This window comes from Monodelphis domestica, chromosome 8, assembly GCF_027887165.1.
Source record: "Monodelphis domestica isolate mMonDom1 chromosome 8, mMonDom1.pri, whole genome shotgun sequence".
Lineage (NCBI taxonomy): Eukaryota > Metazoa > Chordata > Mammalia > Didelphimorphia > Didelphidae > Monodelphis > Monodelphis domestica.
Window position 1 is genome coordinate 202071668 of NC_077234.1, and position 24101 is coordinate 202095768.

The 24101-nt window shown below is 38.9% G+C and overlaps 1 protein-coding gene across 4 annotated transcripts in view; it reads left to right on the top strand.

Moving 5' to 3' along the window:
* The window catches only part of AFF3 (ALF transcription elongation factor 3), a 669714-nt gene extending 650147 nt beyond the window's left edge, over window positions 1-19567 (top strand). For all 4 annotated transcript variants that reach the window (XM_056807135.1, XM_056807138.1, XM_056807136.1 and 1 more), the window contains 6 exons: window positions 1133-1269; window positions 3868-3939; window positions 8658-8751; window positions 11269-11318; window positions 11443-11666; window positions 18729-19567. In XM_056807135.1, coding sequence (XP_056663113.1) covers window positions 1133-1269; window positions 3868-3939; window positions 8658-8751; window positions 11269-11318; window positions 11443-11666; window positions 18729-18850 — 699 coding nt within the window. In that variant the 3' untranslated portion in view covers window positions 18851-19567. The remainder of the gene's footprint in view (window positions 1-1132; window positions 1270-3867; window positions 3940-8657; window positions 8752-11268; window positions 11319-11442; window positions 11667-18728) is intronic.
* Window positions 19568-24101: the final 4534 nt, after the last annotated feature.

A 24101-nucleotide genomic window follows, 5' to 3' on the forward strand; every position in this document is an offset into this window, starting at 1 on the left:
CCTTATCCACTTTTGTGGATTTTTTTATCACCTCCCAAATTTCCACACCTGTTTCCTCTGCCAATTTTTTTCCAGAATCCACTGTGTACATATCTGTGCTTTTTATAAAAACTCCTGAAGAGCAGGGTTTGTATCATATCTTTGTCTCCAAGGACGTAGGGGGAAATCATCTAAAATGAATGAATGAAAAATCATTTTAAGTGCTTAGTATATGCCATGCACAGGATTACAAATTCAAAAGCAAGACAATCTCTATCCTCAAGGAGCTTATGTTCTATTAAGAAAAGACAACACATACAGGGGAATGTTATATAAGAAAGGGTATTTTGTTTTGGTAAATGACACAGTTGGTACATCAAGCCCAAGGAGATTTGAGGAATATTCCTTTCCGGAAGCAATGTCAGGACAGATTTGATTATGATTCCCAGAGGAAGAGGTGGAAATTAGGGTGACAGCAAGTAGAATAAAAGTATCTCAGTACAACAGATGGTAAGAAGGAGGCCTGAGTAGAATGAGAAGCATGGCTAAAGCCAGATAGATTTAGTAGGTCGTCTTGCACATATTGGATGCTTAATAAATCTTTGTTGAATTGAATTTGCTGTTGAATTATGAATACTAAATAATTGCCACCTGTTATATGAGTAAGGTACAATTCTACACATAACCACTTGCTCATGTAACTAAATCCAGTCAGAATTTATGGAACATCTGTAGCAAAGAATGTTGTTTGGATTCATATTGCTTTGCATAATATTTGTTTTACATATGCACCGTATGGGTTGTACTGCCTGAGTGGTGAAGGTAAGCTGGTAAATTTTGTGTACTTCCCTATTAAAGCTGGATTTTGATAAATAGAAAGATTCAGTTGAAAAGCTGAAAATATGGCAGTTTATATTTGTGTTGAGTTTGGTTTGAAGGACTTACAGGTAATGCCAAGATTTACCCCATTTATTAACAATTTTGTTTTGTGTTTAAACTCTCATTTTGTATTTAGTATTACTTTCTCTTAGCCTCATTAACAGGACTTCTGAAGTCAAAAACTAGGTTTCTCAAAAAAGTATATAAAATACTGTGAGAATGTTGGTTTTATAACTGTTCTTAAGGGAAACTATGTTTTTATTATGCTGCTTAGGTGGAAAAATTTGGAAAAGCTTTGAATTATGCTGAAGCAGCCCTGTCATTTATCGAATGTGGAAATGCAATGGAGCAAGGCCCAATGGAATCTAAATCTCCCTATACTATGTACTCAGAAACAGTTGAACTCATCAGGTAAGGAATTAGAAAGCAAGAAACACTTAACCTGTTTTTTTCTTTTAGATTGTGTGAGATACTGGCCCTATGACATCAACCACAGTGTAAAAAATAATCTTCGGTGCAAAAAATAAGAATTCTTTATGGATGCTAATGGTAACTACTAGGAATGAATATTTTGGAAAGGGCACAAATGGCAATAGGGATATGCTACAATTCACCTTTAAAGTACTATTAGTAGATCCTGATGGGAGCCATAGAAAAAGATAATAACCACTGTTGTCCCGTTTCTAAATCTATGAATTACCTAATCTCACATCTTACTGTCATAATGTACTCACATCATTTCAGCTTATGAATCTTGATGAAACCCCACAATTTGAATTTCCTCTTTTTAGTGACTTCCCAGCCAGAGTTGAGCTACAATGAGAGAATGGAAGAAATATTCTCCTGGTGAATCAATCCATAATCTCACTGTGCCATTATTCTTTTTCTAATGGTAACACTAAAAGATGTTTTGTGGAAAACTGCAATTGTGCTCCACGATCTTTATGTCAAAAGAGATAGCCTTAACGTTTCCTTTATAATTTGCAGTTGAACCGACCTGTATCAATTAACTAATTAAAAATCTTGAACCTCTTCATGTTTTTGGCCTGTAATGGCCAGATATTTATAGTTCAGTGTTTAAAGTACCACTTCTTGGAAATTAATATTTCCTCAACATTTTTTATACTTAACAATTTTTTTCTTGCGGTTTATTTAGTTTGTTCTTGTATCCGTTTTGATCTCTGTTCTTTTTCACAACATGAATAATAGGAAATGTGTTTTGCATGATATGTAAAACCTATAACAAAATGCTTACCTTTTCATTGTGGGGGCAGGAGGAAGAAAAATCCAGAACTCAAAATTTTAAAAAACAAATGCTAAAAATTTTTACATGTTGGAAGAAAAATGACATATTTGGGAACAATAGTGCCTCTTAACACTAGAATCTTTCCAAAACTTGATGGAAAGTTCACATTCACTCTATCAGTGTCATTTATGATTTAATTCTGATTATCTCCATTTAGTTTCCATCTTTCTATATTAAAGATCCCTAATTGTTTTAGAATAACAGACCTTTTAGCACTAGAGGGCCCTAATCCAACTCTCTCACTTTACAGATAAGGAAAGTGTAGTCCAGATAGATTATTTGACTCCAAAGTTACATTGCTTGTAAATGGCAGACTGGGACTAATGTTCTTCCCAGTACAGCCGTCCTTGGCGGCCATAATCTCTCTAATGTACAATGACACAGAGGGGAAGTGCTGCCATCAACTATATATACTATATTTATTCTATAAATACTTTTCAACCTTCATGATTGTCATTTCAGTTTCAGAATACATAATTATCAGAGTAGATAGTTGTGTGAGGTAGTACTACCCATAACCTAATAACCTCATTAGATTGCTGGTTTAGGACTCCAGACCGTCCTGCTATTTCACTGACACAGTATTGCCAACACTGGGTGGTGATAAAAGAGAACAGCAGAATGAAATTCCCAAAGCTTAGAATCATTTTCAGGAATCCTAGAATCCTTTCCATTCCTTGCTAGGCCTATGGCCAGTATCCACATGACCATACCAACAGTAGCGGATATGTATATAACGCTATAGGGTTTGCAAAATGCCCTACATACATCATCTGTGGGTGCTCTTATCTCACAGGTGAGGAAAGTAAGGCCAAGAGAGATTAAGTGATTTGCCCAACATCACACAGCTATTAAGGGTCTGAAGCGAACTTAAACTCGTCTTCCTTACTTCAGGTCCAGCACCTCACTGCCACAATCTGGGTATTCCAGACTCTGTTACCAGTTTCACTTTAAACATCTAAGCAGCACAAATTAAAGAGTCTGGCTTCAATAGGGACACGGAGTATAATTCTCCTCTTCAAGTTTCTCAATAAACGTAGAAGTGGCTTGAAAGTTCTTTCAAGAATTCTGCCTGTTAATTGGTCATTTTATTGAGAAAAATGAATAACCATAATCAGAGGGGAAAAAATAGAACTAAGGACTATCCATAAAAGCCAGCAGCTTCTCATAACAAATGTCTATAGAAATTAAATGTAGATTAAAATGCCTCCAGACACTTACAATGTTGGCAAAGTAAGAACTCCGAAACAAAGAAAAAAAAGGAAATCCAAACATTTATCTAAATGTAAGAGACGAGACTTTTCTTGGATGCAAGCCTGGAAGTATTGAGCACTGCCTCAGTCAGAATTCAGTGAAGCTACTCAACAGTTCAGCTGTAAATTGAAATTTGTAGCAATGGATATGTTATTGTTTACATGGCTTATTCTTGAAATAGCAGCACTCCTAGCTATTTGTAGCATCTGAACCTGTATTATTAAGGAACAGAAAGTAGCTCAATGGACGTAAAAATCGCTCTTTTGTAGTCTTCATCATAATGTAATGCCTGCTGATAATGGAGCAACTTCAGTCAGCTTTTAAGAAAGCAGCGACAAACACTATGTGAAGCTCAGAAAGGGCTGATAAAGTTGCTCTAATATAAAAGCATTCCCTACTGTTAACGTGGGATAGTTTTTTTTATTTTTATTTTTTACTTTTTTTTAAAGGTATGCTATGAGACTAAAAACCCACTCGGGCCCAAATGCCACTCCAGAAGATAAACAGTTAGCTGCATTATGGTAGGTGTATCATTATTCATTTGAAATCTTTTTCCCCCAGCCCTGTCAGTGTTTTTCTTTTAAACTAGTTGCTATAAACACAAATAGAAGGTGCTTTCTCTCGTGTCTTCTGACCTTAAGAAAGTAAATCTTGTCTTGTAGGGGATTCCTAGAAGCCATTTAACTGCAATTGCATGACTTATGAATGGTCTGAATTCTGTAGGTATGCCTGAGCAATTCATAATGCTTAGTAGTTGACAGGTCAAGTCTCATAATCAAGGTAATTAGTTTTTCAGCATTTGATGGGTCTGAATTCTTAATGACTTGTATACTAATTGTGCCAATGTCCATGTAATTTCCTTTGTGTTAAACATTTTAGGTGCAATCATAATAACTCATCTGTTGTTTTACATGTGGGATTAATGTAGCTGAACCAAGATAATGCTCCAAATTAAAGCTCACATTTATATGACATAAAAGATCAGATCCATTTATTTTTTAAATGTACTATAACTAAAAATTTTTTTAAGTTTGAAAAAATTGATAAACTTTTAAAGGATAAAAATACAATTCGACATTTAAAATAAGAGGAAATCTTGGAGAAATCCTTTAGCCTTTAACAAGAGCAAATGAAAGGAAGTCCTCTGTCTCTCCTGCCTGAAGTTCTGCCACCTCTGATTTGGTTTTAGTCCTTTCTTTTCATTTTAATTTTCTTCTTACATCTCCATATTAATGCTTGTATATTGGTATTGTTCTGCTTGCTTATTTAGTACTCCATCATCCTATATAATGCTGCTTTATAATCATTTCAGTTTATAGATAGAGGGCTAGCAGGCGCCCACAGGCCAACCAGTCTAACCCACCAATTATGTTGCCTCTCTCCTCGGACCTCTTTTTTTCTCTCTCATCTCCCCCTCACACCCACACATGCACACACATACTCTTTAAAGTTCACTAGCTATTTGATCTCAGTAGTGTGAGTACTTCTCCCATCCTTCCCTGTGCAAACCACAAGCCATCCATCCTTTCTCATCCTGTGCTCTTCTGCTCGTCTTCCATAGTGGTCTTTTCTGTGCTTGGGGCCTTTCTCTAGCTCTCTAGACATTGATTGGATAACAGTAAAGCAAATGGCAGGCCTGTTTGTCCTCACTCTCATGCATCTTATTCCTCCATGACCAGCCCTCCTTTTCCATTCCCATATCTAGGACGCCTTTCGTGGCTTCTTCTATACAGCTCTTCGTTGGTAATGTGTTGATGCCCACTGCTTACCTCTCCATTGCCTTTTGGAGAGCCCACAACTTTAATTATTCAGAGACCAACATTCCATGGCTAAAAGCCATACAGCATCACCAGAAGAATACCAGTGTCAACCTTTGTTTCAGGGAGAAATTCAAGGGCATAATAATACTATGTAATTTCCCAAAATCACTGCAGCCTTTCTTCTCCTCCTGTTTACTTTTGGACCCAGAGCATTGGCCATTCGAAATATCTGTTCAAGTCATATATATGGAAAGATCAGACTTATGAATTGCTTATCTAAATATTTCATAAGCATTTTTATTCCTTTGATTCTTCATATCTGTGTCCTAGTCATTCTTCTTCATTGATTATTCAGGTATATAAATAGACTAAATCCTTCTGAGTGATTATTGATCTCATTTAGGAGGCTCTGTAATATTCAAAGATTTGATACAATCAATAAATCAATCACTTACAAATAGGCACAGGTGGAGGACCTCATCATTTTAGAATGAAAACTCCTTTCAAGTTGTGATAGTTTCATTCTTTGTGTTTGTATTCCTACCACCAAGCCCTGTGCCTGACACACGATTGATTGGTTGACCTGTAAGGAATCCCTCTTCCATTTAGACTCTGTAGAGGACATATGTTACAACAATGGCCAACACCTTTGGGAAGCATCGGTTTCCTTGTTTTATACTTTGCTTGATCTCAATCTTGTTATGTCTTTTAAAGAATCCCATATGAGTTTGATATATGCATAGGAGATACCTTGTCACAGCAGAGCCTTGCGGGGGACATTTTGATCTATTGAAACAATTTCTCAAAATCAGTAAGCACAAAGGGGTTTGTATAATGCATACTTTTCAGTCTCTTATGGGACCGTGAAGATATAGTTGGCCATAGAATATCATTTGCAAAAGTCCAGTTATTTGCTTCAAACCTTCATTAGACATAACCTCAATATTTGTAATTTTTCTAATAAAAGTTTTATGGAAATTGGAAATCCAGCTTATTAATAAGCATTAGTGATATTTTCTTGATCACTTCTTGTATTTGAATCAGACCTGTGATTTCACTGTTAAAGGGAACTCCTTCCAGCAGTGCATGTTAGCACTTTCTCTACAGCCTCTAGCTTTAGCGTTACTGGAGACATTCAGATGTTATATGATTTGCCCAAGGTCACATAGTCTGTATATATATAGGGTAACAGTGACTAACCTAATAGTGGTTTGGAACTTTGGTGATTCTTGGCATCCTCTGTACCATTTTGTATTTTTCTTTGTTGCATTGGTTGCCATGGGCAAAAAATTAATTGCCAAGTGGCTAACAAGAATGAAGGGCCTTTCTGCCCTTTGGCTGGTCCTTGGAAAGCACATTTATTCTATTGCCAAGTCCATATTGGAAGCCTTTCCAGCATGGTATAATCAGCCAGAGGTTTTGCCCCATTGGCATAGTCTTCAAAAATTCAGAATCTCCTGCTTACCATAATAAGTGGGAGACTAGGACTTTAGGGAGTAAATAAGTTAATTTGAATTAAATAATTCAGCCATTTTCCAATTGTTGGACATACAGGATGTTTTCCATTTTTCCTGTTCTAAGTAGGGTATATGTGGATATTATCATAGGTATAGATCCTTTTTATGATGTTTTTGGGATAAAGCCCTAGCAGTGCAATTGCTAAGTTATAAGTGGTGCTCAATTTTGTGACTTGTTGCTTATTACCGTTTTGACAAAATATTTGTACCCTTCTACAGCTCTAAGCACTCTTAGTGCTATTTCCCCACAGCTGTGCCAACTTTGTATTGTTTTTTTCATTTTTTGCTTTTTGCAGTTCTATAAAGTGTGAAGTAGCATTTTTCTGATTATTAGAAAATCTGAGCATTTCTTCTTATAATTACTATGTTTTGTATTTTCTCCTTATAAATTTTCTGATTTGTATCTTTTGACCAATGTTCCATTGAGGACTATATTAATGCTTGTAGAATTATTATGGATCCATTCCTTATTAATTTTTTTCAGACCTGTCTCAGCTTGCTTATTTTCTATTCATTTTTAAAATTGCCTTTTGTTGTCCAAAATCCTTTTATTTTGGTAAAATAACATCCAGTTCATCTTGTTTTTAGATTCATTTAGATATATATTCATCATATTTTACTAGTAAAATAATTTATTTTTAAACTATTCACAAATATTCACCCTTGGGGCCTTGGTTACTTCATTTGTAAGATAAGGGAGTTGGATTAAATGACTGCTAAGGTTCCTTTCCAACTCTAAAATCCTATGTTTGTATGTTGTGGAGAACCATTGCATTAATACAATAACTATTAATAATAATGATAAAATCCTGTGATCCTATGTAATGGATTACTATCCCACTCACAAGACTGCTTTTAGGAATGATGATAATAAAATCATGCAATCCTAAATATTGGGCTTTGCCACTGCACTACTATGACTGCTAGTAATAATATTGGGGATAGATTCTTCTATCCCAGCTTCTCAGGGCATATCATCTCATATTCCAAAGTCACATTTAGGCAAAATTCCTAAGAAGAAACCTAATTATTACATACTCTATAAATTTCTAAGTAATTTCCACTGACAAGTAGCTTATATATGTAGCTTGTGATCTACAAATTAGAGAAGCTGACCACAAAATAAAAAGATCAGCCATCTCTTCTGGACTAAGAAATCCCTAATAGGTTCTTCGAGAAGACAATTGTTGTGAAATGCATACTTTCTTGGTGCCTGTTTCCCAATTTCTATTTTATTGTTTTTGTATTTTAAAATATTTTATTAAGTATATATTTAGACATTTTATAAAAATATTTTAATATAAAATGAACTGTAAACTTGAGATTAGAAGAGAGGCACCACAGAAAGTATGCATTTCACCAAAAAACAAAACAAAAAAACTCCCTGTTCTTTAATAGCTTTATATAAATCACTTCCAATTAATAAAAGCACTAGATTAATTAGAAAGTTAGAAATAAAGGTTTGAAAAAAAAGTTATTTTTTAAGCAGAGCAGACTTAAAACCAGCCAGGCACCTGAGATCACGTTACAATGAGAAATAGAGACATTAGCAATTCCCTTGCACTGCTAAATATCGAAGAGTTTATCCTCCTGGCCTGTAGCCTTTAACTCCCTTCTTACAGTGAGATACTGCGCTCTAGTGGTAGAAAAGGAAAACTGAAAGGCAATGGAAAGTCCCATTATTCAAATCCCCCCACACACACCAAAAAAGAATTTGAAGCTGACAAATGTATTTGTGATTTCAGAAGATTATTTGCTCAATAGAAGTCTCTTATCATGGTGACGTGTAAATCTTTCCCAATTTAAAGTTTTTGAAATGGTGATTTGACTTGGTGTGCTGAAACATCATGCTATAATAATCAGTGCCATGAAACAACTGAAATATTCAAAGTTGGTTTTCTAGCTTTGCCTGAGATTTTTTGACTCCTCTTAAGAACCTGATTTTCTCTTTTTGGACTATAGTTACCGCTGTCTGGCTCTCCTGTATTGGCGGATGTTTCGACTCAAAAGGGACCATGCTGTAAAGTATTCAAAAGCACTTATTGACTATTTCAAGGTATTATCTTGCTTTGCAGATTGCTTGTAACTTGATAATGGTGATAGAATATAATGTATATTGTTTTAAAATGTCTCTCTGTTGAGGGTAATTGTGATTAGATTGACAGAATCCATGGCTTTCAGGCAGACGAGAATGTATTCCCTCAGCGTACATATGAAACCAGTTTACAACACAATCACAGTTTTAGGGCCGAGGAGGACTTGGAAAAGCCATCTAATGTATCTCCTTTTCTTAAGATGGTGCTTGCCTCCCTCCCCATGGTAGTCAGTAGTCTTTCTTAAATCCTCAAAAGAATAAGAATATGCTGAATCCCCCAATAGCCTGTTCCAATATTTAACCATTCTAACTATTCCTTATAACTAATCCAGGTTCCTCCTTCTGCCCTTTAACCATGTTTTCTATTGTTTTGTCCTAATTTAAGATGAAGGAAAACTCACCATTTTCCACAGTATAGCCCTCTGCCATTTATCTGTTGAACAAGTCATTTCATTCCTCTGTGCCTCGGTTTCCCTTCAAATGAAGGAGTTGGTCCAAATGAGCTATAAGGTCCCTTCTGGCATCAAAGCTATGATCCTATGATATACATACCATGGCAACAACTCCTTTATGTCGTTTCATTTATATTAAATACCCATATTGACTCATGTGCAAGCAAATCTTTACCTCTTTTGTGAGGACAAAAAAATGAACTATCATCTCCCCATTCTTGCCCTCCCCACTCTCAGAGAGGACCCCTCAGGAAAGAGCCACCCCCGTGGCCAACAAGGTAGCTGATGTGAAGGTGGAGCAGGCTTGTGACTGCTCTCAGGCAGGGACTCACCAATCAGCAGGGACCCCTCTGGAAGTCAGTTGCCATCCTCGCTCCCCATAAAGCCTGTGTTGTAGCCTCCCCGGGTAACGTTCTCCTGTGTCCTAGAGGCCATGTGAACCGAGAGGAAGCAGCCCGCGGTGCTTGTTGGAAAAAAGGGATATTTGTTCCCGCTGCCTTCGTCATAGCATTCCACTGAACAATTTGTCCAAAATAGAGAGTGCCCCCAGCCACGGTCAGTCTGTCTCGAATGAAAAGAGGGCTGAAGCCTCCACGACATGGCTGTGACCTTAGGAACGTGCAGGCAGTCTGGGAAGTGACGAGTGCTTTGAATTTGGGCATCTGAGACGAAGCCCTGAAAAGAGTAACTATGTTAAAGGGAAGAATTCACACTTTAAGATTAAGCGTGAGCACCGAGCATAGTGAAGAGTGGATTAGAGAATTTCCCTAATGTCATGCTGGTAGATCGTCTTCTTATCTGTCCATTGTTTCCAGTCTATCTTTAAGCATAAGTACAATCCTTACCATTTCAAACATAAGACATGATTCTTTTTCTTTGGAAATTATACAAAATGGGTATTTATAATAAAAGCTTATTGAAACATTGACTGAAATTCATTAATTATAAAACCTAAATGACAGTATAGTGGAAAGAAATTCTGTTTACGAAGCTGACTCTAAAAGATCATTTTAACATCCACACACACTGCTTTTTAAATTATGGGGCTTCAGCTTTTAGGATGGCTAAGAAGTGAGCATTTTCTTTCCTTCTTACAATCCTCTTACATCTGTTTCTGTTACTATAAAACTCTTTCACTCATTTTTATTACAGCCAAAGCATGCTTTTTGATAGTCCATATTGGGTGACTCTATTTTAATAGCTATGAAAGATAAAGAAACTTAATATAGCCATTAGTGCTAAATTACGAAAAGTGTCGCCTTGGTTCTGGGGGGCGGGGGAAGTAACAATGGAGATATAGATATAGATATAGATATATAAAGAGCATTTTCCCCCTCCTTATGAAAATAGCTTTATTTTCTGAGTAAATAACCCGCTGTAAAATTCTATACTTTGATTTATGTGGTGCCAATTGCCATAGTCCCTCAGATTTGTGACAAATCATTTCTTGCAACTTTGAGTAACACCTACCATTCACATAAAGCAAAAACTCAGTCTCGATTTCACAAAGTGCTTCCATGTTACCTATTCTGTACTTAGGCTTTCTCTGATTTTCTAAATCAAAGCAACACTTTTCTCTCTGCAGAACCAAGGTGGTGCCTATGCTTTAGATTACAAAGAAGAAAAATTCACATCAGCATCACAAAACCATTTCTTTACATAGCAGTGCTATAGATTAATACCAAAGAAAGCATTATTGGTTATAAAAGGAAATATTTAGGAATTGTCCATTTAGTATCTTTTGCTAGCAAATGCAAAACTTTCTTTTCAATTTCTGGATACAAATGTTTGTCTCTTATAATGTGGTATTTTTACCATATTAAAAAATGTTTAATATCCAGTCTTTTAGAGAAGTATATTGAGTCTTGCATTTTCCAGAGCAATTTTAAAGTATCTTATATTTCCTTTTCTTAAAGTTCTTTTCTATCTCTGATTTAAATGTATCTATTATTCTAAATTTGCAATGATGTATTCTGCTGCTTCTCTTTTACTAAACCCTCAGTAAATCCTCTTCTTCCCTCCACAGAATTCATCTAAAGCTGCCCAGGCCCCATCTCCTTGGGGCGCCAGTGGAAAGTAAGTTGACTTTACTGAACAGAAATTAATGCTTGCTAACATCCAAGTGCACTCAAGGGTTGTCCTGTGTACCCATTCCACACTTAATTCTTTTCAATGTTTTGCTTTTCAATCTTCTCAACAGGAGCACAGGAACTCCATCCCCCATGTCTCCCAGCCCTTCTCCAGTCAGCTCAGTGGGTTCTCAGGGGAGTCTCTCCAGCACTAGCACCCCTTCCCCATCATCCATAATTAGCATTCCACATCGGATCCATCAGATGGCAGCCAACCATGTCAGTATCACCAACAGCATTCTGCACAGCTATGACTACTGGGAGATGGCTGACAACCTCGCCAAGGAGAACAGAGGTATGCAAAGTGAAAACAAAAATTTAAAAACCTATACCAGTAGCCAGAAGCTGGAGGGGAATTGATCTATTGGCATGATATAAGATCAGCTGTCACAGTACATTTTAAAGAATGCTAGAATGAGAATCAGAAGATTAGGGTTTGCATCCTACCTTCACCTACCACTTACTGGCAATAGAAAAAGTCATGGAGATATAGTTACAAGTCTTGTAACTATATATCAATATATTATATAATATATGTAAATTTATAACAATAGTTATAAGTCTCAAACCATCATCTGCCTTTGGTCTAGCTCCATGGTGGCAAACCTATGGCATACGTGCCGGAGCATGCCAGAGTGAGCTACTCCCCTCCCCCAATCCAGCACCCTCAGGACATTTCTCTCATGACCTGCCCCTTTGCCCAGCAGCCCAGTGGGAGTGCTTCCTCCCTCCCCTACCTGGTGTAAAGCACTGGGGGCTCCCATGTAGCCTGATGGTTGCAGTTTGGGAACTCATCTCTAAAAGGTTCCCCATCTCTGGCCTAATCTTTTTTTTTCTGGCTCTTTAGTTTTCTTATCTACAAAATAAGAATAGTAATACCTGCAAAGTGACCCAATTATTGTGAAGAAAGTACTTTGGAAACCTTAAAGCTCTATTGAAATGTCAGACTTTATAGCCCTATGGCAATGTCAGCTATTATTATTACCTAAGCATTAATATGCCGAGTATGATAAGTTCCTGGACATAATAATAATTCACATGTCTATAGGGCCTTAAATTTTTGGATTTCCTCATTGTAACCCTTTGAGGTAAATAATAACTTTATCCTTTCCAAATGAGGAAAGTATGGCTTAGAAATGCTAAATGACTTGTCAATACATAGTAAATCTTAGAGCCAGGATTCACATTCAGGTCTCCATAATGCTGTCCATTATACTACATTGCCAGTGGACAGAATCAAATATTTGTTGGTTATCTAGTATGATGAAATACTACACATAGGTTCTATGGTTCATACAAAGAAGTATAAGATAGTCCATGAAATCAAGGAGTTTACAGTTTTAAAGGGAAGACAATATAAGCAGCATATCTTAAGTACCAAATGAAGAATGTCCCAGACAGTAAGTGTTTTATGAGTTCAGAAGAGAACTGTGGGATGGTGTGGTCATATGACTTTATGGCTTCATGAAGGAGTTGGAATTTAAACGGGACAAGGGCCAGAAAGCTTCTAACAGGTGAGAAAAATAGCGTGGAATAAGATAACACTCTTTATCTTATTCCACACTATTTTTCTCTTTAAAATTCTTGAGAGTTAGTGAATTACCATAGTGCCTGACTAGAAAGGAAATTCACATAGGGTAACAGCAGGAGATCAAGTTGGAACCAGATTTGAGGAAACCATAGAATTTTAACACTGAAAAAAACTAAGAAATCTTTTAATGAATGTCTGACCTAAGGCAACATCCTTACAAAAGTGGCCACTCGGTCTCTATTTAAGCATTTGCAGTGGCAGAGGAATCATTAACTTTTGGATTGACCCATTCTATTTTTGGACAGTTTGAGAATTGTTAGAAAAATCTTAGTCTACTGAGTCAAAAATCTTCCATCATTTCTAATTCTTCCTTCTGGAACTCTGTATAGTTATACCCAATCCCTCTTTCACATAGACAGCTCTTTAAATATTTGAAAACGATCCATTTCCTCTATATTTTATTTCCTCTAGATTCAGTATCTCCTGCTCACTCAATTTTTCCACAGATATTGTGGGTTCTAGAACCTTACAGTATCCTGGTCACCCTGATCTGTGAAACTGGTGAAATCTGGTGAAACTCGAGTTTATTAATGTCTCTCTTAAAACAAGACACCTAGCTAAAGCCATGCATTTTTCATTAGGGAGACCAATGTGCCTCTAAGAGATTGTGCCTCCTATTGTTATGACTAAGGGAAAATAACATAGTAATCTGGTCATGTTGGCAGTGAGGTGGTGCTCTGAATAGAGCCCTAGACCTGGATTCAATAAGACCCTAGTTCAAAACCAGCCTCAGTCACTTACTAGCTCCATTACCGTAAACAAGTCACTTAATCTCTGCCTCAGTTTTCTTAATTTTCAATGGGAGATAATAATAGCACCTACCTCTCAGGTGTGTTGTAAGGATAAAATGAGGTAATAATAAATAAAAAGGGCTTTGTAAAAAACCTCAAAGCACCATATAAATGCTAGTTTTCATTATTATTGTTGTCGTTACTGTTGTTATTATTGTTGTTATTATGTTGGCACAGGGCCTGGAGATAGGAGAGAATTCTATTCTACAGTGACTCACTATGACAGATAGTATCAGCCAATATTTTCTGTGTACCTATCTCACAAAGATGTGATGGAGATTAAGAAATGAATGTAAATTGCTTTGTACCCCTATAGAGAAAATAGAGTATTTATAGTATTTATGTTATAAAATGAATGTCTGGTCCATGGTTAGCCTCGAAGATTATCTTTTTATTTTAATACCAATGTTACTTGGCACCATTAGGCAGTCTTCTTTGACTTCAGAGTAAAGGGACATTTTACCAGTGACCTAAGGAAAGAGTTGATTCCTACCAGCATTTTCCCTCTCCTCTCTGCAGCCCTATTAGGAGCCTGCTAAAATACAAAAACAAAATAAATGTGGCTAGTACCTTGCTTGCTTAAGCACTGAGTAAAAGGAATCAATTCAGAAATGACAGGGTTACCCCACAGCAAAGGAAAAGAGGCAGCCTCAAAGGGGCTTTCTCTCATTATCCAAGGAGGTGATTATTCCCCTGGCTTCCAGTTGCAGCAGAACAAAAAGAGGGTTATAGAATAGGGAGTGCTCACCACTTCCATGTCTTGTATCAGATAGTTATTTCACCAGCATTTCTGGAAAGGTCTCCTGATCTTCAGAGAAACCATCTTCCCTTGAAATTCCAGTGGCAGCTCCTGCTTTCCTGCTTCCATCTCAGCTCCTGGAATTTGGCAGCTCCAAGAACCTCGATTCCTGGCCTAACCTTGTCTTGGATTTGCAGTGGTGCTTTGCATCTTGCATTTCTTTCGCTAGCCTGGGTGGGGCACAGTAGTAGACTGAGATTTCAGGCCCAGGGAGCGTCTTGCCTTAAATGGTACAAACTGCTTGCAGCAGACAGGGCAGTATTCGAGGCACTGCATTATTAGCATTTTATCAATCACTTTCTGAAATCTAGAAAGTTAACAAAACAACAGCTCAAACCTGGATTTGTAACTATTTGCCGATTTCTGAGGTGTAAATGAGCACAAGTGTAATAGCTGGCTCAGGTTCATACCAACCCCAGCAATGCCTTTGCACCTCTCTAAAGCTGAAGCACCCCTTGATTTTCTAGTGGGACAAGGAAGGCATGAAAACTGCGTGGCGTTTCAGCTCTATAATAGTGCATCCCGGAGGCTCCTCTGCACCCCAACCCTGTTCACACTAATCCCTACCAGTGGACAGATGAAGACAAAAACTTAAAATGTGGAAGGAGCCTGTCTAAGACATGGAAGCATCACCTTGAGGAAATTCAGCCTCCCCTCTTCCCACCGACATCGTAAAGATATAAGCCCTCCGCGGAGTGCTTGGCAGTTCAATGCGCATCAGATCCACTGGGCACTCTTTATTTCATCCGGTCTCGCTGTCATCGCCATCCCTGGCAAGCACGCTTTTACAGAAGGCAATGTGGAGACCAGAGAGATGAGGGCGTCCTGCCCTCCCACAGACCTTTAACTCTGTAGCCACTTCCCGGGCTGGAGAAGGGGCCGTCTCCAGCGTAGTCCTACGCTTCCAAGAAGCTGCGCAGGGCAGGATGCTGCCATCACCACGGGGGCGAACAGCCTGCTCCTAAAGCGCCTGGGCGGGAAGCACCCGCCCATGGCTTGTGGCAGACCCTGCCCGCTCTCTTCTGCCCCGTCCCTGCCTGAGGGGTGCACTCCCCTGCTCTTAGTGCCAGACTCTGGCCAGCACCGCCTGCACCCTGCCTGAGGGGTGCGCTCCCCTGCTCTTAGTGCCAGACTCTGGCCAGCACCGCCTGCGCCCTGCCTGAGGGGTGCGCTCCCCTGCTCTTAGTGCCAGACTCTGGCCAGCACCGCCTGCACCCTGCCTGAGGGGTGCGCTCCCCTGCTCTTAGTGCCAGACTCTGGCCAGCACCGCCTGCGCCCTGCCTGAGGGGTGCGCTCCCCTGCTCTTAGTGCCAGACTCTGGCCAGCACCGCCTGCACCCTGCCTGAGGGGTGCGCTCCCCTGCTCTTAGTGCCAGACTCTGGCCAGCACCGCCTGCACCCTGCCTGAGGGGTGCGCTCCCCTGCTCTTAGTGCCAGACTCTGGCCAGCACCGCCTGCACCCTGCCTGAGGGGTGCGCTCCCCTGCTCTTAGTGCCAGACTCTGGCCAGCACCGCCTGCACCCTGCCTGAGGGGTGCGCTCCCCTGCTCTTAGTGCCAGACTCTGGCCAGCACCGCCTGCACCACTAGAGCTGAGGCCACCAAGCATTCCTGGAAGAAGCCGTCTGGTCCCCAGCCTCCCCCCCCCCCCCCACGGGAAGCGGCCCCTCGGGGCGACACGGCGGTTTGCCCCCAGAGAGTTGCCTTCCGTGACACCGTTCCTCGGCTTGAGATGGGCATCAAAGCGGTGAACAGTATCTGGCTGATAATGTTCTCACCACGTTCCCCCGTTCTTCCAAGAGGACCCTCAGAGACCACGATGTGCATCTTCACTTTCCCAGGAACTTCCCACACATTATAGTCCGCCCAATCGTGGTGGCCTCCGGCAATGCCATCCCACTGTTCCGTGGTCATGGACATGCGGGGGCGGGCGAGGGCCAGCACCCAGCCAACAAAGGAGAGCGTAGGCAATGTCACCGATCCAAGCAGGATGGACAGAAAAGGGCAGCCGGGACACTCGTGCATGGACCTGCCTCCCCTGGCTCGGTCCCAGGCAAGACTTCCGGGGCCTGGCTACCCTGGTGCCTCTGGGAGACCCGACGTAACCACGCCTTGGCATAATGGTGATGGCGATAGGAATAGCCTCTGTATCCTCAGGCTCGCGTTCCCAGACCCGCCGTGGAGAGCCGAAACTGCAGGGGCCCGCGTGGGACGGGAGCTTCCTGTACATCCATAGCTGCGCGCGTGCAATAAACTAACCGATAAACACGTCGTAAGACCTTAGCCACATAGTAAGGCACACTGTACGTTCTTCCCGTGTCAGACATACACACGGGCACACTCTCTCTCTCTAGTGCAGGCGGTCACAGTATACCATTATGCGCTCTTTTCCCGCATGTGCTTCATGGCTGGATGGCCCACGTGCCCCCAAAACCGCAAAAGAGCTGGTGCTTGGAGAGCCCCATAGGCAGACCGCCACTGCGAGCAGGCCTCTGGCGGCCCGTGTGTGGTTCAGTCCAGCCTCCACGTATCGTCGCCCGTAGGCCAGCCACCTTCCTGCCTCGCCCCTTCCCCTTGCAGAAAACAAACAAAAAAGGAGGGCAGGGACGACGGCAGCAGCAGCTAGCATTTATGTGGCACACATGTCCGAGGGTCGCACCAATAGGGAAGGAGCTGGATTTCAGGACTCCAACCATTCTGTGCTATCTACCACCTGGGAGCTTTGCTGAAGGAGGAGGAGGATGGAACCAACGATCATAACACTGTCATGAGGGCGTTTTGACCTACAAAAAGCTCTGCCTGCTTGTCTGTTTTGCCTTACTAATGTTTGTGTTTTTAACTTCAAGCTAAAAAACCTCATGCAATATTGGGCTGCATTAATAGAAAGAATGTGAACAGAACAAAGGAAATTATAGTGCCACGGCCTTCTGATGTGTCAGATGTTCAGTTCCACATCTTAGGAAGTCATTCATGAACTTGAGCCTGTCTAAACTAGGAAGGAATTTGGAAATTGGAAACATCATATGAAGATTAAATGAAGGAACTAGAGAAGCAAAGGCTTGAGAGTTAGAATAACCTTTGTTACATATTTGAAGGGTTGTCTTATAGGAGAGGGATCATTAGCCTTATTTTGCTTATTCCCAAGATGGTTTGTAAAAGTTGCAGAAATGCAGATTTTGACTTGAGAGAAGGAAAAATTTTTTGACAGTTAGAGTTGTCCAAAAGCCAAATGAGCTGTCTCAGTAATTAATAAATTCCTTTAATAGTAGAAGTTGGGTGGTAGCTGGATGACTAACTTGTATGGGTGTGGAAGGAGATGTCTGTTCAGCTTATGGATTGGACTAGATGACCCCTTAGAGCCTTTCCAAGTCTAGGATTCTGTAAGGGATGAATCTTTTTTTTTTTTAAAGATGAACCTAAATAGTTTTTGCTGTTGTTTTTAAAGATTATTGTTATTGCAACGGATGTTTTCTTGAGTTGGTAACGAGAAGCTGAAGGAACAAGACATCAGACTATAAATATTACTTAGGGGACACAAAGATATGCCCCGTACCAGAAAGTGGCACCAGTGGCACACTGAAGCAGAGAGAATGAAAGATAAATCACAGCCACCTTCCCACCTCCCTACGTTCCATTGTGAAGGCAGTCTTACTTCTTTGTACTCTGTCTTCCATCACTGGTCCAACTATGGTTACCCTACCACCTCTACTGCTTCCGTGATTCTTAATCTAGGAAGCGAACTGGTACCCATGAGAAACACGATAGTGATACCAGTGACAGCACAAAACACCCAAACCCTAGGTAGGGCGGAGACTAAGAATTTGGAGTGCTGAAAAATCTCATTTATTTGATGATCTGATAAACAGAGGTTGTTTGATCCAGAACTGTTCTATATTGTGATTTATGTGCCTTATAGATAATCTATTAATGTCTACTCTTTTTAACTTTTCTTTGTCTCGTTTTCTTCCTCTCTCTTTCATCTTCCTATCCTTACTTTTCCTGGTAACATTTTATGGGAGTCACATGAATAGAACAGAATCTTTAAAGAATAGAAGCCATGAGTGAAATATATGTGTGTATATATATATATATATATGTATTTTTCTTCCAAATTTAATGTAATTTCATTCACCAAAGTGACACGATTCCCTTTTAATAATGACTATTTCTCTTTCCTAGAGTTCTTTAATGATCTGGATTTGCTGATGGGGCCCGTCACCCTGCATAGCAGTATGGAACACCTAGTTCAGTACTCCCAGCAAGGACTGCATTGGCTCCGAAATAGTGTTCACTCATCGTAGTGATTGTGTGCCATTTAGCCGGACTGTGTAATAATCTCCCACGGACTGTTCAATGATTCTGGACACTGTGCTACCGTAATTCTCAGTCACAGCATTTATCCAAATGAAGGTGAATATTTCTTCAGCATCGAACAATGATATTTTTCCAGGGTGTGTGTGTATTTGCAAGTGTGGGTGTGTCTGAAGTTGTCTGTGTATGTTTGTAAAATATATGCGGCTCTTCAGAATTCATCTTCCCCTCCTGTAGTCTCCATAACCTTAGGCTAGGCAGAAGTGACAAGAAATGTCTGAAGAGAGAAAATGCACACATATATACATGCACGCACACACACACACACACACACACACACACACACACACACACCACATATGCTTTCTAGTTCAATATTATACCTTGGATTCTTAGAAAATTCAGCCAAAATCTCATGGGTTAGTTAATCAAGTGCAATAAAGCACATTGAAAGCTTGACTGCCAATTTAGATGCTCCTAGAACATACATTATTGATTTCTTTTTTCAGTCTTAATGTACTGTCTCTTCCCCTCATTTGCTGATTGGTGTGTGTTAATGAGTAATTGAGAAATGAAATTACGTGTGTTTTTTGTGCAGGAAGTTTCAGTGGATTTCATGTTACCTTGATTCCATTTTCTGTTACCTATCATTCAGCCTTATTTTATCATCTAAGAATACAACAGTAAGCAAAAGAGATTTTTCCTAATTACCTTCCTCTTCCTTACTTTTCACCCCCAAATTAGAGTGGTGGTAAAGGCACTAAAATGAACAAAAGAAAAAAATCCTGTGGCTTGGAACCTAAATTAATATTAAAGACATGTGGCAAGGCTTTACAACCGAAAAGCAGAAATCACTTATTCAGGTGACATCAGACATATACACACATTTTCAATTCTCAGTCTCTTTTGTAAAGGCCATATGGAGCAATGGAGCAATGTCTTATCTAACTGCCAGAAATTTTCAGTCTTTTCCATGATAGCTTTCTTGCAAATGTAGGCCAAATCGGGACATAACCTAGACTGTCTCCTTACCAAAAGTCTGGGTTTGCTGCTTATCATGCTAAGAACCATTTGCTATAATAAATCCATATAATCCTCCTCCTTGCATAATCTACTAGTGAAAGGCTTTAACATTTCTTGATTTGGGAAATATTTCCAGGCGATGTTGACAAGCTCCCTTTTATCAAGGGGAGGGGAAACGGGTGGTATTAATCCTACAACAAAAACTACGGTTTTCTTTGGAACAACAGAGACCAATGCCCATTTGCATCCTCTATAGTGAGTCTTCTATCCATACTTCCTTTTGCAATTAGTAAAGTTCTGTTTATTAATGTTTTATTTACTATTTTGACATCTTTTATTGTTTTCAATTTTCATTGGAAATGTAGCCTTAATCAGATTTTTGTCTCTTCTAAATTGAGCTTTGGAGTTGAGAAATTATGTCCCAGAAAAAAATCTTTGAGGTCATAAAAAATAGCCATATCTTTCCAAAGCCTAATATTTCCAAACTATGTGTATACATACATATGTGTGTGTTTTATGTATGTATAATGCATCCTACTAATGCCACCATTGCATACATAATATCAAGTCACCCTAAAGAAGGAATGTGATAGAGTATGCTCTTTTAAGTATTTCAAGAGAGGACTTGGAAGAGATGCTGACATACACCCAGCCTGAGTACTGATGTTCTCATTCCTTTGACTGCAGTGTTTCCCATTTCTTGTCAGCTTAATGTTTAGTTGGAAAGTCTAGTCCACCAAAATACCTTCCCTGGGTTTACTGGTTTCAAATTATGTGAATGCTAAAGCTATCTTGGTGATGATTTGGAAATTAATTTGAAACTTTATGCCTCAGTAAGTGAAGGTCTTACCAGTCTTTTCTTGGGCTTTTGTCTCAGGGTGTTTGGGTTAGATTAACTCAGTATTATTTTTTTTCAATATTCATTTTACCTTGGGTGCTTCACAGATTTTTTATAGGTTCCTCCGACTAGTAATTGGCAGATCGCTACAATTCTATCCTCTGTTGGAAATGTTCATCACATAATTAGAATTTAGAGCCATGCTTTTTTAATCCTTCTGAACTCTGGAAAAGGTTAGACCTCTCACATAAACTCCATAGAGATGCTTTGCAATTCAGGATGAATGAATACTCTCCTATGATGTTATTACATGGCTTGCATCATGAGTGTCTCTACTAGGTCTTTTTAAGTTGTGTACAGTTTTGTTTTGTTTGGGACTTTTGGTAATCTTCCAGATTTTATCATGTAATTAAATTAAATGAGGAACCCTATATACTTAGACTGATCATGTGGACACCGTGTTGATTGGTGACTTGGCAATCCATATTTCCAACAAGGCATTTTGCAGTGGGGATTAGAGTAGATGATTATATCACAGGTGTTTGTTTCTTCTGCCCTGAATGGTGTGGCAACAACATTTTTTCATTTGGAAACAGAACTGTAACAAAAGACACTTCTTAGTGACTGGTCTCCCCTTGATTGCTGTTTGTAAAAGTCATTCCTTTCCTGTCCTTTTTCACTTTTAGTTTTCTATATATCTTTGCATTTGATCTCTTTTTATTTTGGAGATAAATTCTGTTCTCAGGAACCAAATATGAGCTTGATTGAGGTCAAGCTCACTCTGACTTTAATAGGAGTTTGTCCTTAATCACAATGACAGAATTATCTTCAAATAGGAGTAATCCAAATATATCCTGAGCCAAAATCTGGCATTTGTTGTACATTCCTTATGAAATATTTTGATTAGATATGGCTTCACAAATCAGACTCGTGTGCAGAATTATGCAGAAAGAGAGGGATTTGGTTAAAACACATACTTCTTAATGATGAAGGAGATTTAATCAAAATAAGTGGAAGTGCTTTCAAATTGTTTTATCACATTTAAGCACACGAAATGCAATACCAGGAAACTTTCTGCACTAAAAATCAATGATCATATTTATAACAATTATAGATGCATTACATCATGATGTGTACATTTCTGGCACGCCATACATAATATACAGTTTGTGTAAATGAATACATTTAAGCATATGTATACAATACAGCTAAACCATAAAAATGTAGTCAGCCTGAAGGATATTACTAGTGCCTAAATATTGAGTACATGTCACTGGATGTTCATTTCACCTTGGAAGTGCAGTAATTGTTACAAAACTAATTAGTGCAGCTAATCATTACTTAAGATCACATCTTTGAAACTGTGCAGTAGTATATGTATAATATATATGAAGTATATATACACATGTATACATGTATATTTTTAAATAACATTTTTTCCACAGTTTTCACAGTTTTTCCAGAGCTACTGTTAAAAAAAATCTATATTACACAAAAAAGCAGAATTTTTTTTCCTAAGGAAGTAGACACTCTGCACACCCAGTTAACATTGTGGTTTATCTGTTTCTAGATACCCAAGAGACTTTAGCAGTCACCAGCCTTAATGCATGTACAGAATATTCTTGTGATTTATCTGTTTTTTTTATCCTCATGAAATTAGAATTTATAAATATGTCTGCCTTTCTAAGGTTGCAGATGTTACATTAAGTGATTTATGCTGTAAAATGGGAGAAGTTGAATTGTAAGTAAAAAATATCAACTGAATTCCATAAATTTTATAAGAAAAATTCAAATTGAAATGTTTTTCAAATCAGTATCTTTCATTCATGAAGCATCCTTTTTATGCATCTTTTTCTTGATTCCCCACTAGATCATTAGCCTAAGCTTAATTCGTGATGCAAAGATATATATTCTCTTCATGAATTCTACCTTTCCTTCCTTTTGATGCCCCTCCAGACCTCCTCCAGTCTACATACACACACCCACACATACATACACACACCCCTAATTCACCAGATTGTCCAAAAGAAACAAAAGGCCTCAAAAATGCATGTTTGCACATGTTTTTTTGAGTCTGACCAACATAAATTTATTTACCCCTAAAGTACTTTTTAGCTGGTTATCAGTGGTGCCAAATCCAAGGTTTCTGAGCTCAGTTTTTACTGAGGGAACAAATGACTTGTAATGTGCCATTTTCCAACTCCTGGCACCATTATATGTTGACCTTTGCTAGCATTAAAAAAAAAACAACCTACATTGAACTTTTAATTCAAGAAAATGCAGATCTTAGAATAGTGACTTGCCATGCTATGTCCTCCTGTGTAGGAAAAAAGAACTTTTTTTTTTTAAGATCACATCTTATGTCTCTCCCCTTAGGAAGCTATCTTTCTACCTTTGCCCATTTCAATGAAGTTATTTCAAGCCCTTTCTCTTTTCATCTCGCCATAATTCTTTGTTATTCATAAGTATTTGACCAAAAAGTAACAACAGGTGACTTTCCGAGGTTCCATTCAGCTAGTCAGATTCGTTCGTCATTACCCGCAGCAAGACCCTTGATGCACTGACCACAAAGGACTAGCTTATTCTCTAGAAGAAGAGGGAGAGAATACTTTGCATTCCTTGCCTTAGAGATCCAGATCCTCCAATGAGGAGGTATCCTTTGGAGCTAATGTTATCCTTTGGACAGTGGTCTTTCTCACATTGGGTTAAACTTGATTGAGGGCTAAACTTCCAACAGAGTCACTTTTTGTTTTGCAGCACTTCTATTTTCACTGAAACTTGGAACTAGTGGAGATTCACAAAACGTAAAAAGAAAAGTGAAAACCAATAATGAATAAAACTGAGTTTCAAATTTGGGGTCAGTTCTTCTATTTTCTCATGTGCCCATTTCTAAGAAACAACAGCTTTTCTATCTTAACAGATTGGCCTGACTTATGGCATAGAAATCATTTAGGCTTCTGATTCCTTTTCCTGTTGTCCAGACTATACTTGTTTGTTTGACTTATAAAAACTACCCTCTCTAACTAATTGCATATGACCAGGGTTCATTTTTATAATTAATTGGTACCGTAAGTCTGCTGAGGGGTACACTGTTGATGGGATGCAGAGGGATTTAGCATCACAGCTCTCACTCACGCTAATGGGAATCAAGGGATTAAATCCCCATGTATTAAGTTGACAATTTACCTCTTACAGCCAATTTTTAAATGCATTGATCTGAGGAGTGAATGCAAGACAGTAATTATTAGTGAGCACTGAGCCCAGCTGTAGTGTTTAAGTGTCAGTAAATATTGAAGAGACTTGAAAATATAAATAATAGCCTGTTTCTTTCACAAGGTAAAAGTAGTTTTTGTTTCTAGAGATGATTCTTAACTTTGAGA